The following is a 16,186-nucleotide window of genomic DNA, read 5'->3' on the forward strand; positions in this document are numbered from 1 at the left end:
CTCTTGTCCATTCTCCTCGAATTAGAATGTGAATAGAGCGTCTTGGGAGGTGGGAAAAGGTGTAATTGTTACTTTCATTGATTGAGAGAGTCCATCTCAATTGAACTTCCCTGTAATGGTTTTTATTTTATCCAATCTTAGGTAACAATAACAATTATAAATGTGTTAATCACTGTGTACAAAAATTACATCAATAAATACTCATGGAGGGTGAATGATCAGGGAAGGCTCACTAATGGGATTTCTTGGAAATCTTATGCTTCCGGATCCGCCTTCGGATCTCGCTCAGTTCTTTCAAAGGTACTTTGGCGCCATATTTTGTGATGACACTCCTTGGTTTAGTTGTAAGAATGTTATCAAAGTGGGAGAAGTCATCGGATTCCATTGCCTTAGCCGGCTGCAATTTCTGACCATGCTCGTCTGATCCAGATGACGACATATACCACACCGGATGCTTGCTATTCGTATTCACGGGAACAGCAACGTCCTCCTCTCCGGCGGATGGGAAGTAGTGCATTTGATGGCTGTAGCTCGTCGATGTTGGTGACATCTGTGTCGTGTGTTTGGGCATCTCGAAGGAATTCTCCATCACTGAAACTGGCCTTGGCATACTTGGCCTTGGCGGATTTGGTCTGATCCCAGTCTCCCCATGTGATACCGAGTAAGCAGTTGTATGCTCAGGGATAGGTCGGTACTTCCCCGTAGGCGCGTTGTAGATAGGTTTGTATGATTCGTATTCAGCGTAACTCACAGGGCCTACATCCTTCAACAACTCTTCACTGTCCATTTCATAAGAGTTATCCATGACAGAATGGGAATAGGAACCATGCTCAAGCTCGGGATTTGGTGGTGGAGGCTGTGGTGGATCTACAAGTTTTGGCGGTATCGGCGCTACGGGGATTATAGGCGGTGGTGGTGGTGCTAGTTTAGGGAACCAAGGCACTTTGACATCCAGATTATCAGCTGCACTTGCTCCTGGCCCTGTGTGGAACATAGGTTGGTTGATGTGTTGGTTAACGGGCTGGTTAATGTGCTGATTGACAGGTTGGATATGTTGATTGATCGGCTGATGAATCGGTGCCAGGTTGAAGATAGGCTCAAGATGCGTGGCGTGTCCCATGTGATGATGCGGAGGCATCTTGTGGGGATGATGATGCATTGGAACTTTATGATAGTGATGCTTGTAGATGGTTCTCGTGTGAATGTGCTTCTTGACAATCTCAGGCACGTGGATCTTCACGTGGACTCTATTTAAAAATAGAAATTAATATTAATAACGTTTCGGAAATTAATTTATAAACGCTTAGGGAAAGGTGGGGCTACCTTGAGCTGTAAGGCTACATTGACATAGAGGAAGGTTTTCAGGCTTCGCACATGAGAGGTACATATGTTTCGTACAATCTAAGGCTTCGTAATAAATAGGGGAAAGTGCCCATGCGTTGCACGGGTTCAAGCTTCATAATCACTAATTTTTTCCTATATTTTTCAATAAATGGTACTCATCGCACCCCGACGTAGCGCGATCGAGAAAACACTAGACCTTTCTTGACTTTCGCAATTTTATTCTTTACGACGTTTCGAGGATAAATATCCTCTTCATCAGGTATCGAATTTAGATCTGTAAAAAATATCTGTATAAAATAGATCAAATTCATTGAACAGGGGGAAAAATGAAATGTGCGAACCCTGAAAGCCTTCCTCTACGATTTTTCCAATTTTTGATACACAAAGAAAATGTGGAACTAAACAAAATAATTGTAGGGCCTAGCCCTTTCAAAAATATGCAAAGAATCGTGTGTCAATGTAGCCCTCAACTCAAAATAACTCCACATTCCCCTACATAAACCAATTAAATATTGCAATTCAATTTAAATTTTGCAAATTTTATTTCTTTCAAAACCAAAAACAAATTAATTAATTTTTTTACCATGGAAAATTAAACATAAGTCGAAAAGTATTTCAAATCCCATTGCATTAATATTAATTGGTCGTACAATTTTGAATTGATCTTAAAATTATTATCCATAACGTAATAAAAAATATTTGACTCAGGGCGGAAATAACTATTCTGGGTAATAAGCATTTTAACTTGATAAAGGTTCTTAAAGTAATTAGTAGCTTCCACGAATTGTAATTCAAATAATAAATAATTTTTCTACAGAGGAAGAGTGCATTTACTTATGCAATTATGAGAAAATGAAATAATAAATAATTAACTGCATTTTAACAGCTGTAAATTTTATAACCCAGAAAATTGAGATTTAAAAATTTAAATCAAATGATTTCAAATCATTTTAAATTTCATGAAGAGCTAAGAATCGAGGAGTTGTTTCTTCGCATTGAGAGATCACAATTTCGATGGTATGGTCATGCTAGACGCATGAATAAACAAATATTCCCCAGAAAAGCTCTGCAAACCATTGTAAGGAGACCTCAACCTCGAGGAAAACTTATAAAATGCTGGTTGAATCAAATTCAGGATCTAGCCTTAAAACGCTTTATAGGATTGATTGCGAACATCTTCCTGAAGTGGCGGAGGAACTCAGGCATGGGCTGTTAAGCTGGGTGTCCTAAGTCTGCGACCCCGATTGAGATAAGTGTTTGAAAATAGCCAAAAATTTCAACCTCGGGGCAGACCAAGAACAAGGTGGCTGAATCAAATTCAGGATCTTGCCTTGCAGCGCCTTGAAATCGAACCCGAACATCTTCCAGACGTGACGGAGAATCGACAGGCGTGGGCTACTAACCTAAATGGCCTAAACCTGCGACCCGATTTAGAGCACACAGTAAAAAAATGAGTAAAATTTTACTACTATAATAGTGCAAAATCGACCATTTTAGTTGTTTAATTCAAAAATGTTTAAAAAATACACAAAATTTTGGTAATTTATTGTCACGTGATTGAAAATTATCACTATTACAGTTGAAAAATTTTCAACAACGTTGTTTAATTTGAAAATGTGTAAAATTTTAACACTACAATAGTGTGAAATCGGATAAATTAAATATTTAATTACGATCTGTGTAAAATTTCTCATTGTTATAATCACAAAAATTTTTTAACAATGTTTCGTGATTTAAAATTGTTTAACACATTCTAAAAAATACCACTATTATAGTATGATTACAGTTTTTCACATTATTATAGTGTGAAAAAATACACAACTTCATGGTATTTTTGTCACATGATCAAAAATTAGCACTATAATAGTTTGATCATAATTTCTAACACTATTATAGTGTTAAGCCTTGTGTATTTCAACCAAATTTGTTGAATTTTTTAACAAAAGTTGTGTAAAAATTGTTGAATTTCCAATTAAGACTTATACTTCAGTCGAGATGCTTTTCATTGGGCAAAAGTCATATAGAACATCAAATATTTATATGCATAATAAGTATATCGTGATCCCGAGTACAGGAAAAACCAATAAGAATGTCTAAAAAGGCAAAAAAATGAAAATCTTCGAAATGAAACGAAAATTCAACAATGAACAGAATTCAACAATTTCTGAATTTACACAAAAAAATTCAACAATTTTTAAATTCAACAATTCCAAATAATAGTGTTAATTTTTATGTTTTACGTTTTACGATTGCGATTATTATTCTCGATTATATAGTTTTACTGTTACATTTTAAAATATTTAAGAAGATTTTAATATTATCCTTTAAAAAATAATAAGATTTTTTTTTGTTATGGAGCTTCTTTGAATGAAGTAAAGTATCAATAAAAAGTCTACCAGGTAATAGTATTCCCATATCCTTAATAAAGACAATAACATCCCGCGATAACTATTGAAAAGTAATCATTATTCAAGTAGAAAACTTTGTTAGATAATATATTTAATAGCCATTCCATGACAATTTTATTACCCAATACATTTTATTATAGTTATAATATTCACAGCACTAGCTAAAGAAAACAAGAAAAACGACATGACGTAGTAATTTCTATTGTAATAATTACCTCATTATGACAGAGATTATTCTGCACTTCGAATTGATGACTTACAAGTGCCAAAACAATTAATTAATAACTATACCATGGCGTTATGCTAACTTATTTTTACTACTTGGAATTTTATGTAATTACCCTGAATTTCTCATCCGTTTAACTATTAAATTATTTAAATTATTTTTATACATTTTTGTTTTTTTTTTTTCTTTTTATTTAATGAGATTATGACTATCGAATTATCACATTTATTTAACATAAAACTGATCAATCGTTAAATCATTACGGTCATTGACAAAATCTCGCACTTCTCTACTTTAACATTGAGTAAATCGAAAACATTTTAAACCTTATAGGGGAAACTGGGGCATCACCGAACATGGGGCTCTGGTTTGTAATGGCTGTGGTACAGGAAAGATCAGGAAAGTTTCATATAATCGAAATTCACATCCCTTTCATTCTGAAACGTTTTACAACATGTCTATCTTACTCTTTCGGACTCTTCTTCTTCTTTTGAACATCACACCAAATAGAATTTAGTTCAATCGACTTCGAGTGCATAAGAATAAGATAAACATACGCAAAACATTTGAGAAAGAAAGGGATGCTAATTTTGAATTCAGGAATTTTTCTTGATCTAAAAATTCTTGGATGCAATTAAAGGATTTACTTTAATTAGCCCCTAATAGTAAGCAAATTTGCATAATTGTCGTTGCATAATCCCGACGGGTGAATAATTCCGAAGGGCATAATCCCGAGAGCCCCTATATATCCCTTATACTAATTTATTATACCACATTTTTTATAACTTTGAAAGTGTTGCACATTTGATATAAACTGTTCCACAATCCTCTACGGCATTTATTACATATTATAAGTGTTTCGAAAACTAAAAGTCCGAAAAGCCAAAATTCCGATGAGACAGAATTCCGAAAACCTTAATTCCGAATATGTCAAGATTGTATTTTGAGTTACCCAAAACACAGAAAATTTACCCTTTGCCCCAGTGGAACTTATAATTTCACAAATTTTGGCTTTTCAAGATTTCTACCGATTTGGGATTTTGACCATTTGAGAATTTAGGTCATTCAGGGTTTTTGATTTTCCGGATAACTTTCTAAAATGTACAAAATCCCTTTTCTTTTTCAAACGAAGCTGATAATTTCCTAAATTTTGGCTTTCCGAATTTTGACTATTCCAGAATCATTCATAATTTTAGTTTTTCCTGATTTTGATTCATTCGACATTTTGACTATTCGGGAATTTGGGCCATTTGGAATTTTAGCGTTTCAGAATCTTGCCCTATTTAGGATTGTAATTAAGAGTTATTCGCAAAGCATATCTAATAACTTCCCAAAAAAAAATCCATATAAAAAACCGGAATTTGACTATTCGAGAATTTGGGCCATTTGAGGTTGTTTCTTTTCAGGAATTTGGCTCGTTCGTGATTTTATTTTTAGATATTTCGACCCATTCGGACTTTTGGCTTTCGGAATTTTGATTTTTGGGCTTCTCAGTATTTCGATTTTTAGCTTTCGGGATTGTGACGATTCGAGAATTTAGGCCATTCAGAGTTTTTGCTTTTCCGCACCTTGACCTCTTTGGAATTTTATTCGGATAACTTTCTAAAACGTACAAAATCCCTTTTCTTTTTCAAACGAAGCTGATAATTTCCCAAATTTTGGCTTTCCGAATTTTGACCATTCGAGAATCATTCATAATTTTGGTTTTTCCTTATTTTGACTCATTCGGCATTTTGACTATTCGGGAATTTGAACCATTCGCGATTTTGGCTTTTCAGAATCTTGCCCTATTTAGGATTGCAATTATTATTTATTCGCAAAGCGTATCTAATAGCTTCCCAAAACGTAAAAAAAAATCCTTATAATCTAGCGAACGAAACTGATAATTTCCAAAATGTTGGCTGTTCGGAATATCGTCCCAAACCGGAATTTGACAATTCGAGAATTTGGGCCATTTGAGGTTGTTTCTTTTCAGGAATTTGTTCGGGATTTTGTTTTTAGATATTCCGACTCATTCGGACTTTTGGCTTTCGGAATTTTGATTTTTGGGCTTCTCAGGATTTCGACCCATTCGGAATATTAGCTTTCGGGATTTTGACCATTCGAAAATTTCGGCGTATTCGGAATTTTAGCAAATTAGGAATTTTGACTTTCGGAATTTTGGTTTGCGAAATTTTGGTTTTCGGAATTTTACCTGGGTTCCGTCGTTCAGAGATATGTTTTTGCTATTATCGTTGAAGAGAAAGAAAAATTCACGAGCGCGTAACATTAGCGAAAGGTTGAAGCGAGATTTCTAGATCAGTGATCAGTGGCTGGTCACAAGAGCTGAAGGAATCGATATAAAAAGAAATTCACCACATTCACTGGTTCATTGAATCTCTGAAGCTTAGGTGCGTGCAAAGAAACTTTTCATCAGCTCCCCTGGAACTCTTTTGAAAATATTTATCTCTTGAGACCTTGTCCATGAAGCTCTCAACACTTGGACCATGACATTGGTCATTATATTCGGTTGACGGTATGTTTAATTTGAATTTGGACCATTTTTTTCACTTACCTGTCTTTGGAATTGCCAGCACCAGCAATTGCTGCCATAGTGAGAAGGAATATCCCCGTGGGGATGATCCTCAAGATCGTCATGGCAGTTGGTGAAAATTCAGATGAATTTGGCGGGGAAATTCAGAAGATTTTCTCGTGAGGACAGAGAGAGAACTCTTAGGCTTTCACTTTCTATCAAGCACTTCAGTCACATTCAGTTTGGAGATTTTGTGATTAATTGCTTTAGTAATAATGGATTTAGAGCACTGAACCCCACCAGATAGAAGCCACTGCGGAAGGGGAGAGACACTTTCCACTAAATTTTTACTATATATTCGCCTTTTGGGCTAAATCCCGAGCCAATTGAGCACCGTGGAGACAGCCAAAGCACCTGGACAGCTCTCAATGGAATGATGATGCTCGCCAAGGCATCAAGACTGAGCGGATGGTGATTCTGGAGTGCAGTCATTGGAGCATAGAAGCATTGTATTTATATGATGCCCCCAGACCCAATGCATTAGATTTTGAATTTCATTTTCAACCTCATACAATGGGCTCTTCTTGAGCGCATTTTTATTGGCTTCAACAGAAGCCAATTTCAATGCAGTAGAGCTCTTTTTCTGTGCCACAGATCATTCGTGCGAAGAAAATTCGATTTTCAACAAACATCTCACCTAGACTAGATGTTTACCTGTGCTCCATGGATCAGAAAGTGAATTTGACATGCGCTGGATGTTTATTGTCTAGGCACATTTTTCTCATTTTTCCAGTACCATTTTTTCAAATCAATTCTTACTAATTGATGACTTTTCCTACGAATTTCCAATAAACATTGCATTCGATACAAGATGCTTTCGCAATTTGCTGGGAAAATGCATTTTAGTGGGGCAAAGAAATGGTGATTGTGAGGGAGAGGGCTTTTTAATCTAAAATAATGCACTTTTACTACAAAATTTCACAGACTTTTTTTTACTTGTTATTTGCAAAAAAAGGTGGGAAACATATAATTAATTGTTTAAAGATTTATTGTGCATCAATTATACACTTAATGCAAATGGTCACACTGTAGCGCCATCTAGGATTTACAAACCAATAAAATATTGAAATTTGATCTTATCACAAATTTGTATTTCTTTTTATAATTAATGCATTTGGAAATATTTTTCCCACGGTACATTACTTTTTATTCTATTCATAAATCATTTATCATAATCAATTTTATTATTTACCCTAATTCCAAGCGATCTAAAAGAGTCAATTATTAGAAGTTGATCTTTTATAATTTTAAGTACCGTATGCCGGTGACTTCTCCCCCTGATATTCATAAGCTTTCTTTAATTCTAGTGGTTAAGGATGGTCTTAACGGTATTGACCGTATTGACGGTAATCGGATCGGTAAAGATCATCCTTAAGTGCTAGAATCAAAGAAGACTTCAGGAACAACAGGGTGGCGCAGTCATGCTCAAAGAGCAAGATCTTTACCTAATTTATTAAACGACAAAAAGACTACGATAGACCCCCAGCAACTTTGTAATAAATCATTATCAAGTGCAATACATACAAAATTTTCCATTCTTAAATTTAAAAAAAAAAAATCAGTAAGTAATTTTTACTTTGCCACCCAAGTAGCAAAATTTTACTATAATGTATAAATATGCTCATGTCATTGAAATTACTTTGAGTAGATCTGAACTCTAACTGTTTTCTTACCTTAATAATAACTTATTTTTACCAGAAATAATAATTAAATTGACTCAAAACATACCCAAGAAGCAAAATACCTGCTCTATAGAACCAAGACTTTGGAAAGTATTTTAATGCATAACTTTAAGCGGCATTTAATGTTTAAATTCCTGTAAAAATTCTGAAGACACTTTATAGTGGTACTTTTAGTAGTCAGACACGACACCAAGAAAGTTATAAGCAAATTATAAGATAATACCTGACTTTTAAAAGATAATGCCTCACATAATACCATACTTTTCTTTGAGAATTATAACATACAATATAAAGAAGAAAATGCTCCATGGGTAACGTTAATGTTTCGAAAATTTTGCTTAGAGAACTCATGTAGTTTTCTCAACGTAATATTATCGTCATTTAGACGTAATTCTTACCAACTGCTATTACTACTCCGTTTATCTCAGCTATGGGACTACCATTAATTTATTTTTCGCTAATTCAATGCTGAATAATTGAAATAAATATACTTCATTATCTATACAAAATCTTCAGATAGGTTCTGTGAAAATTTTAATATTATTTTGCAAGTATTTGAGGGAATTTCAATATTTTCACCTCTAAAAAATTATCAAAAAACTTTTGTTTTTGTAAAGGAGCATTTTTCAAGAAGTATCAATAAGAATTCCAACGAAAAATTAGCTTAAAATATTCTTAACATAATGTAATAATATATTCACAAAGAAAATGAAAATTACCCAATCAATATTCGGATATTACATTTTATTAGATAATACTTCAGCCGTGACATGCTACTCTTATTACCCAATTCTCTTTTTTGTAATTAATTTTACTTCAGAAGAATTTCGATTCGACACAATGTAGCAGGAAATAGACGGAGACACTGAACCTTTCTTGATTTTCACAATTGTAGAGGATTAATTTTACTTTTCAGCATCATAAATTAGTGAAAGGAATAAGGAGTAATAGAATAAAGTGACACCTACCACATGGTAATTTTTAATATAATAATTATCTCATTATAGCCTTAAGATTACATTCCATTTTAAAAGTATAATAACGATGATCATGTTATAAAAATAACGTTAAGCTGAACTAATTTTGCTACTTGGGTAACACACACCTTGCTTTTGTCCCACTAGGTGGAGTTTGACCTCTTTGTACATCGTCTTCATAATCTACAATAGTACGTAATTTTGCCGTTAAACTTCACGGCCGGTTGCCACTTGACGCCAAGTTAGTAGCCATTATCTGAATGGCTTTGGGGCTATCCAAAGTGTTTGAGTGATTGAATCCCTCAAAAGATCGCCTAAATTAGCTTAGGAGTAATATGATAGAAATTCAGACAAAAATTAGTTATCGGTTATGAACCGGATCATTACAAGTTCAGAACCGAATTGAACCGATTCAGTTTAGATTTTAGAAGAGCTTTTGATGAAAAACCACTTGGAAAAAAACATTTATGCGATTGAGAATGTAGATGGCGACTACGGTGAAATTTCATGAAATCTGCCATCTCTAGGCAGAGTATAGGCGAGTCGTATATGAGGCCGAGGTCCTAAATATACTATGTGATGAGGATAATTTGAGTAACAATCTCCAGTGCAATGTTTGCTTTTAAAGCACATTAAAGAGCTTTTTTCTCCTAAGAAACTTTCTTTAAAAAAGCGATAAATATTTAATTAATCTCTGAATAATAATACTGTACAAGTGATGCTGTATAAACTGTATGAGTAGTATGAGCTAAATACGAATTGAAAGTATTTGTGTCTTTATTTATTCATAGAATATTTTTTTAACTAATCTAGATGACTCAAAATGACTGCGGGAACTTTTCCAAGTTTATGGTAATTCGACGGTCACGTATATGACTATTATATACTTCATGGGTACAATTTTCTGATCATCTGCATATAATTGATATTCATCGCATGATTACAGACACATTAAGTCATGAAGACATCGCTTGAAATGTCTTTAATGATTCGTTAGCAGAATGACTAAAATTTTACTAATTACACGGTAATTCAATTAGATGTAATTTTATCGTAAAAAATGCTTATGTGATTATGACCAATCAAAAAGTTGCCATTTAATATTTTATTTAAAATACTAACTCTGTACATCTTACTAAAATTAATGTCGCAAGGACAAGTTTTGCTACTTGGGGTGGCAGTAATTTTAAAAACATTCTTAATCATTTTCAGATATAATACCTGCATTACACCCGATGAATTAATTAAACTAAATTTATGGGATTTCTAATATAGAGAAAATGTATCAAAAATTTAATAATCTCAGTGAAAAGTAATCTTGTTTCAATCTAAAGAGTTTTATTGCAGATTTTTGCGTAAAATTTATTAAACTGAAATTAATCATTGTTTGAGCACCGCACAATCATGTGCAAACGAAAGCTCAATCAAGAGACTTTTCCACTAGAAAATTGGCCACATTGGTGGTAATTTTGCGAAGCAGTGAAATCTAGTACAAATTTCCTTGCTAGATGGCCATTGTGATTGCCTATCACCGTAGAAACCTGAAAACCTTCACATCGTCTCAAATAAATGCAAAAAGAAACATATTCCCAATGAATTTATTAGATTCCATTGTACCATCTCTTGGAGATAATAACAATTACATGGATTAACATGGGTGGAATTAAATTAAAGAGGAATTAATCCGCCCGCGCATTTCATTTGCCATCATTTAGAGTTTTGTTACCATCATTTGGCTCCAATTGGAATCTCCTGAGGTCTTTAGCATCTGCAGAAAAATAACAATTAATCTACAAGCTTTGATGCAGCGTAGACATTACTCCGGGAGGAATGGTGCACCATTGTGTTTTGATGATATTGCGAATGAAAGTGAAATGTTTCAGCTCAGGTGAGAAGTGATCACTCTTGCTCTCACACATCTTGAGGTTTTGTATTCTTTTGTCATGCAACAGGTAGTAATGAACTTGATGGAACTTGGCTTCATGACAGCAAAGATGTTACGTGAATTTTTTTGCAATTCGTGTCACGGTCTTCTATTTTGTAGATCAAGAAGTAAATATTGTGTATAAATTATATATAAATTAATCCTTACATCTTTGGATTGATAGAATAAAACCGCGGCATAATTTGCCTAAAATTGGGAGTTAAAATTAGTATGGAATTCGTTTGGACTTTAGTACATCTTCAATATTGCTAAGGCTAACTAATTAAGATCAGGACCATTTACATATTATCGAGTTCCCCGAGTAGCTAAATTTTATTTTTTTAAAACAGGTCAAAGAAAACATTATTCACTCATAAAAAACTACCTTCAGATGATCCTATGCCGTAGTCACCCTCTGACTTCAATATTACGTTATTTTTACTTCAAATGAATTGTGATATCTGACCACAAAAGATCCTTAGATTTCTGCCCAAAACTTAACGTCAGTCTTTGGAAAAATTTCCCTTTTCGAGAACTTGCATAATTTCCCAGGTAAAATTAAAGTCAGTAAACTGTAAGTTTGGGTACTCAATGGGTCAAGTGGTAGAATATTCGCTCTATAATGCAAGTGTCTCGGGTTCGAATACTCTTTAGATCACTAGGAATTTTCACTGCATTTGAGATTCACTGCATTTGAATTCACGAAATATCGGGCTGATAACCTCATTCCGTATAAGAAAAATAATACAATTGTCTGGAAATCCCCTTGCGGGAAAGCCTAGTTCCGTGTTGTACAAGCATCATTATTAAACCGTAAGTTTTCTTCTTAGTGATTACTACTACATGGGGCATTGTAAGCCATAACCATTCTATTAAAATTTAATACAATAAATTAAAACAAACGTTTGAACACAGATAATGACCCAGGTTTAGATTTATGGTGCTATTCCAATGAAAAAATGACCATGTTTTTTTAGCACATTACTGTTCTCAAGTACTAAAAAAGATCATGTCTGTTTCCATACGTCATTTCAAGGAAAATAATGAGTAGAGAATATTAATGCTGAATATTTGAATTCGGATTTCGGTTGCACTTTTCTTTTGTGTCGGTTCCTCTCATGACTATTTGGTGATTTTGAAACACGACGAGAACTGGGGAAAATACGAAGTTTATGTGTAGACGTAGAGAGAAGAACCACATCTTGTCAATTGATAAAGAAAATGTAGAAAATACTATGAAAGTGAAAACATTAAATTAATCTTGTCGATTTCCCAACCGAAATTAGAATTCGAATATTCCCGCCGAGCAAGCTTTCATCCGATCACAATGCCATCTGACATTAATTGGGATAACATGTGGGAACAGTCATGGTCTTTTTAGTACTTGAGAACAGTAATGTGCTAAAAAAACATGGTCATTTTTTCATTGGAATAGCACCATTATTCCCTACTAACCTAGGTCATAATCCGTGTTCCAATTTAACATTAAGTATTTATTTCAATAAAATAAACATTCTTTAGTATTCATAATGCAAATATTTGGAAAATGCTAGATTTTCACAAATAAAAAAAAACATAAAACATTTTTCTCTGAACTATTAAAAATTTAAAAAAATCAATGCATATTGTTATAAAATATAACTCATAACGTTATTAGTTACTAAAAAAAAACTGAAAGTAGTAAAACTTACGTGAAAATACCGGTTTATGGGGTATTTTCCCGTAACGCCATACCCTACCTCCATGATCTGCTGTTGAATCTCAGAAAGCGCCGAATAACCGTTTTGGTGTAAAAATTACAGTATGTAATGCCGGCTACAGACTGGAGCTTTAGCCCACCCAAGAAGCAAAATAGCTGCCTTACAGAACCAAGTATTAAACAAGTCTTTTAGTGCACTTTTAAAAAACTTAAAGGGAGAATTTTCCATTGAAATTCTTATAGACACTCTTAAGATCCTTAAGAGTGCGCCACTTTATACGAGCTTCAGACCTAAGACTTAGCCATCTGGCTTAACTCCTCTAGTTTTTAATCAAGCACGATTCTTTAGAAAATTGTTATTTAGGATTGGATTATAAGGGCAAATGATTCATTAGATTTTGAAAAATCAATAAAATTGTTTATTATTTAGATTTTTGTGACCTTCGGAAACTGGGCTAAGCCTCCAGTCTGAAGCCGGCATTACTTATAGTAATCTCAGTGATGGAACCAAGGGCGTTATAAACAAATAAAAAGATTTTTAGTTCTATAGTGCCCTACATAAAGATTTCTACAAAACTATATTAAGAAAAAATTGTTTCTTGGGCAGTTCCCGAAGGTCTCAAAAATCTTAATAACAAGCAATTTATTGATTTTTTAAAATCTAATGAATAATTTGCCCTTAATGAATGAATGTAAAATTAGAGGAGTTAAGCCAGATAGCTAAGCCTTAGGTCTGAAGCCCGTATAGGCCTAAGCATGATTTTTGCTCGAGAGCCTATACTTCGGGAGAGCACCGTATATGCGATTGGTTTAATTAATACTGAGGATTCCAAGATTAGCGAAGTTTGCATAAGCGCAGGATACATTACGCAATTTACTTTTTATTTTTTTCATAATGTGAATAAACTCTAAGCTAAGATGAATTTTAAAAATAACTTAACAAATTAACTCCCAATTGTAGGCAAACATCGGTAATTGCTAGACACTATTCGCGTTATGGTTCTAATCACTAGGTCCCCTGTAGATAGGTACTCATTATGCATAGTACAACAAATTGCATCTATCTAGTCATCTAGTGCATTTATGAAAAAATTTCAAGCCTTTTAATTTTGTTTCCGAAAGGAATTAGGGAAACTAAACTTTTCCCACCAAGTGAAAGTGTTTGAAGAGAATTTTTCAAAAAGGAGGAAAAGTGCAGTGATCAGCGATGAATGTCTGATAAAAAAAAAGTGAATTGTGGGATTTTTGCTCGAGAGGGCAATTTGTTTCGATGGAGTTCAATGTGAGAAATGCACATCAAAAACACATAAGTTAATAATGAAATTTTAGGCTCTGTTGCACTTGTGAATTAAATAAAAATAAGAGTTTAATGTTTCATGAATTTTATTGTCTTTTCTCTCTTTTTTTTTCTACTTTTGTGGTTTTTTTTTTGGTACACTCTCACACTCACACATAGGGAGTCTTCATCTTAGGGACATCCTATCACAAACATCAAGTTCAACAGGATTTAATTTTCATATAAATTTGTAATACTTGGCTAGGGTAAGATTCATTATAAAGTAAGTATGGTAAAAATTTATTTACATGCTAGAAAAAATTCCCGCTAGGGGGATTAGGTCCTGGGTAAAAAACAGGACTCAGGGGGTGGTAGTAGCCGGAGGAATTGATTGGCTAATTAGTCGAATGGCCAGGAATTTCTCCTAAGTTCATCCTTGCCGTAGAATCGTGTTTCGTGCTTGTAGCTGGATTTGCTGAACTTCCTCTCGAGCTCCTTGCGAGCTTTTTCGAAGAAATCCTCAGTGGATTCATTGGTGAAGTCATCATCGGATAGGCCATACCGAATAGGCTTCTCAGGCAGGGTGAAGCGCAGGGGCTTTTCAGGTGGTGGCAAGCGAATAGGCTTATGTTGTATTGGTATACGAAGAGGCTTCTCAAAGCGATGATGTTTATCTGGCAAACCGAATCTTAAGGGCTTTTCCGGAATTTCTTGCCGAATAGGCCTTTCCGGAGCATTCAAATGGATTGGATCATCGTTCGTTTCGACTTCAACTGAAGGATGATCGTGTCTATAGTGATGATGGAAGTGTTCGTGATCGATATCTTCTTTGGATGGTGGTGCAGGTGGTACGTGCCTGAATATCTTATCCTCCTTGATCACTGATGGCTTGTGATGATGATGGATGTTTTTGATGATTGTGTGAGTATGTTTGTGATGCTTAACATGAACAGGTACGTGAATTTTAACTCTTTTGCCTTTTCTGCACAATAAAAATTTTGAGAAATTAATCCACACTGAGTCATTAACCTTCCAAAAAAACTTCCGGGACACTTACCCGCCCTCGGCTAAGCTGAGTGAAGCAATAAGACACAAAAGAGTCGTCAACAACTGCAATTCAAATCTCCGTTAAGTATCCAATTATCCAGGTGTTTTGAGGATCACAAGCACTTACCGCAAGTTTAAATTCCATTTTGCCTAAGGTCACCGTCTGGAATCCCTTTGCGGTGCTGAAGATTCACACTTCACTCAGTCACTGTTCACCACTGTCTGCTAAAAGTTCACTCAAAGTCGTGATTTTATATGAAGTGCACCTAACCATGGGTCTCCCTCTATTTCTTTTACTATCCGACACCACAACTGCAGCAAAAAATTGCGTGCACTTAATCAATACGCCACCCATATTCTGCATTTCCATGTGTTGGGAAGAGTTTCTTGCACCTGGTTCACTAGTAGAGTCATTTGGTTAGATTTTCGACTAAACAGTGAAAAATTCAAAGAGGCGCATCGACACCTAAAACAACGGCAAGCTCCACAAAAGAAGTAACATGAAGGGAGGCTCATTAACCACCTGGATACCTTAAAGTTGTTGTGATTCTTAAGTTAGCCGTAATTATATGACGCAATCTCAAAAAAGAGATGTCATCAGACTAGTCCCAAACCTTTAGTCTTGAAAGGATAAACGGGAAAAGAACTGCAATGAGAGCTCCTCACCGCACACTTAATACCAGCCGCTCCTTATACAAAAACGAATATATGAGTACTAGTCCGGAAAATTCCGGAAAAATTCGGAAAATCCGATTATTAGAAGATTCAGACCTAAGGCCTAGCCATAATAACCCAATTTTTTTTATTTCAATTTCAATTTCCTATTAATATTTTTTTTAGAAAATCTTGACATAGAATTAGACATTAATACCGAATGTCTGGGTTCGAAATCTCGGTTATATTAAAATCCTGAAAAATCACAATTTAGAAAACCAAGATCATGAATGCTAAATCCAGAAGTCTGCAAAATACTGGAAGCCAAAATCCCTAAATCTAAAATTCCGAATGGTTCGACATCCTGATTGGATCAA

The 16,186-nt window shown here is 34.5% G+C and overlaps 2 protein-coding genes across 2 annotated transcripts; both read right to left on the minus strand.

Annotated features, from left to right (window-relative positions):
* Positions 1–77: 77 nt before the first annotated feature.
* On the minus strand, positions 78–6,980 carry LOC129800433 (uncharacterized). The gene is made up of 2 exons (XM_055844798.1): positions 6,533–6,980; positions 78–1,247 (listed from the first exon to the last, which is right to left on the minus strand). The coding sequence occupies exons 1-2, from the start codon at positions 6,613–6,615 to the stop codon at positions 233–235; spliced, it is 1,098 nt and encodes a 365-aa protein (XP_055700773.1). The 5' UTR covers positions 6,616–6,980; the 3' UTR covers positions 78–232.
* Positions 6,981–14,197: 7,217 nt separating this feature from the next.
* Positions 14,198–15,515, minus strand: LOC129800437 (uncharacterized). Its single transcript, XM_055844802.1, has 3 exons — positions 15,283–15,515; positions 15,166–15,218; positions 14,198–15,090 (listed from the first exon to the last, which is right to left on the minus strand). The coding sequence occupies exons 1-3, from the start codon at positions 15,298–15,300 to the stop codon at positions 14,508–14,510; spliced, it is 654 nt and encodes a 217-aa protein (XP_055700777.1). The 5' UTR covers positions 15,301–15,515; the 3' UTR covers positions 14,198–14,507.
* Positions 15,516–16,186: the final 671 nt, after the last annotated feature.

Source organism: Phlebotomus papatasi, chromosome 2 (genome assembly GCF_024763615.1).
Source record: "Phlebotomus papatasi isolate M1 chromosome 2, Ppap_2.1, whole genome shotgun sequence".
Classification (NCBI taxonomy): Eukaryota; Metazoa; Arthropoda; class Insecta; order Diptera; family Psychodidae; genus Phlebotomus; species Phlebotomus papatasi.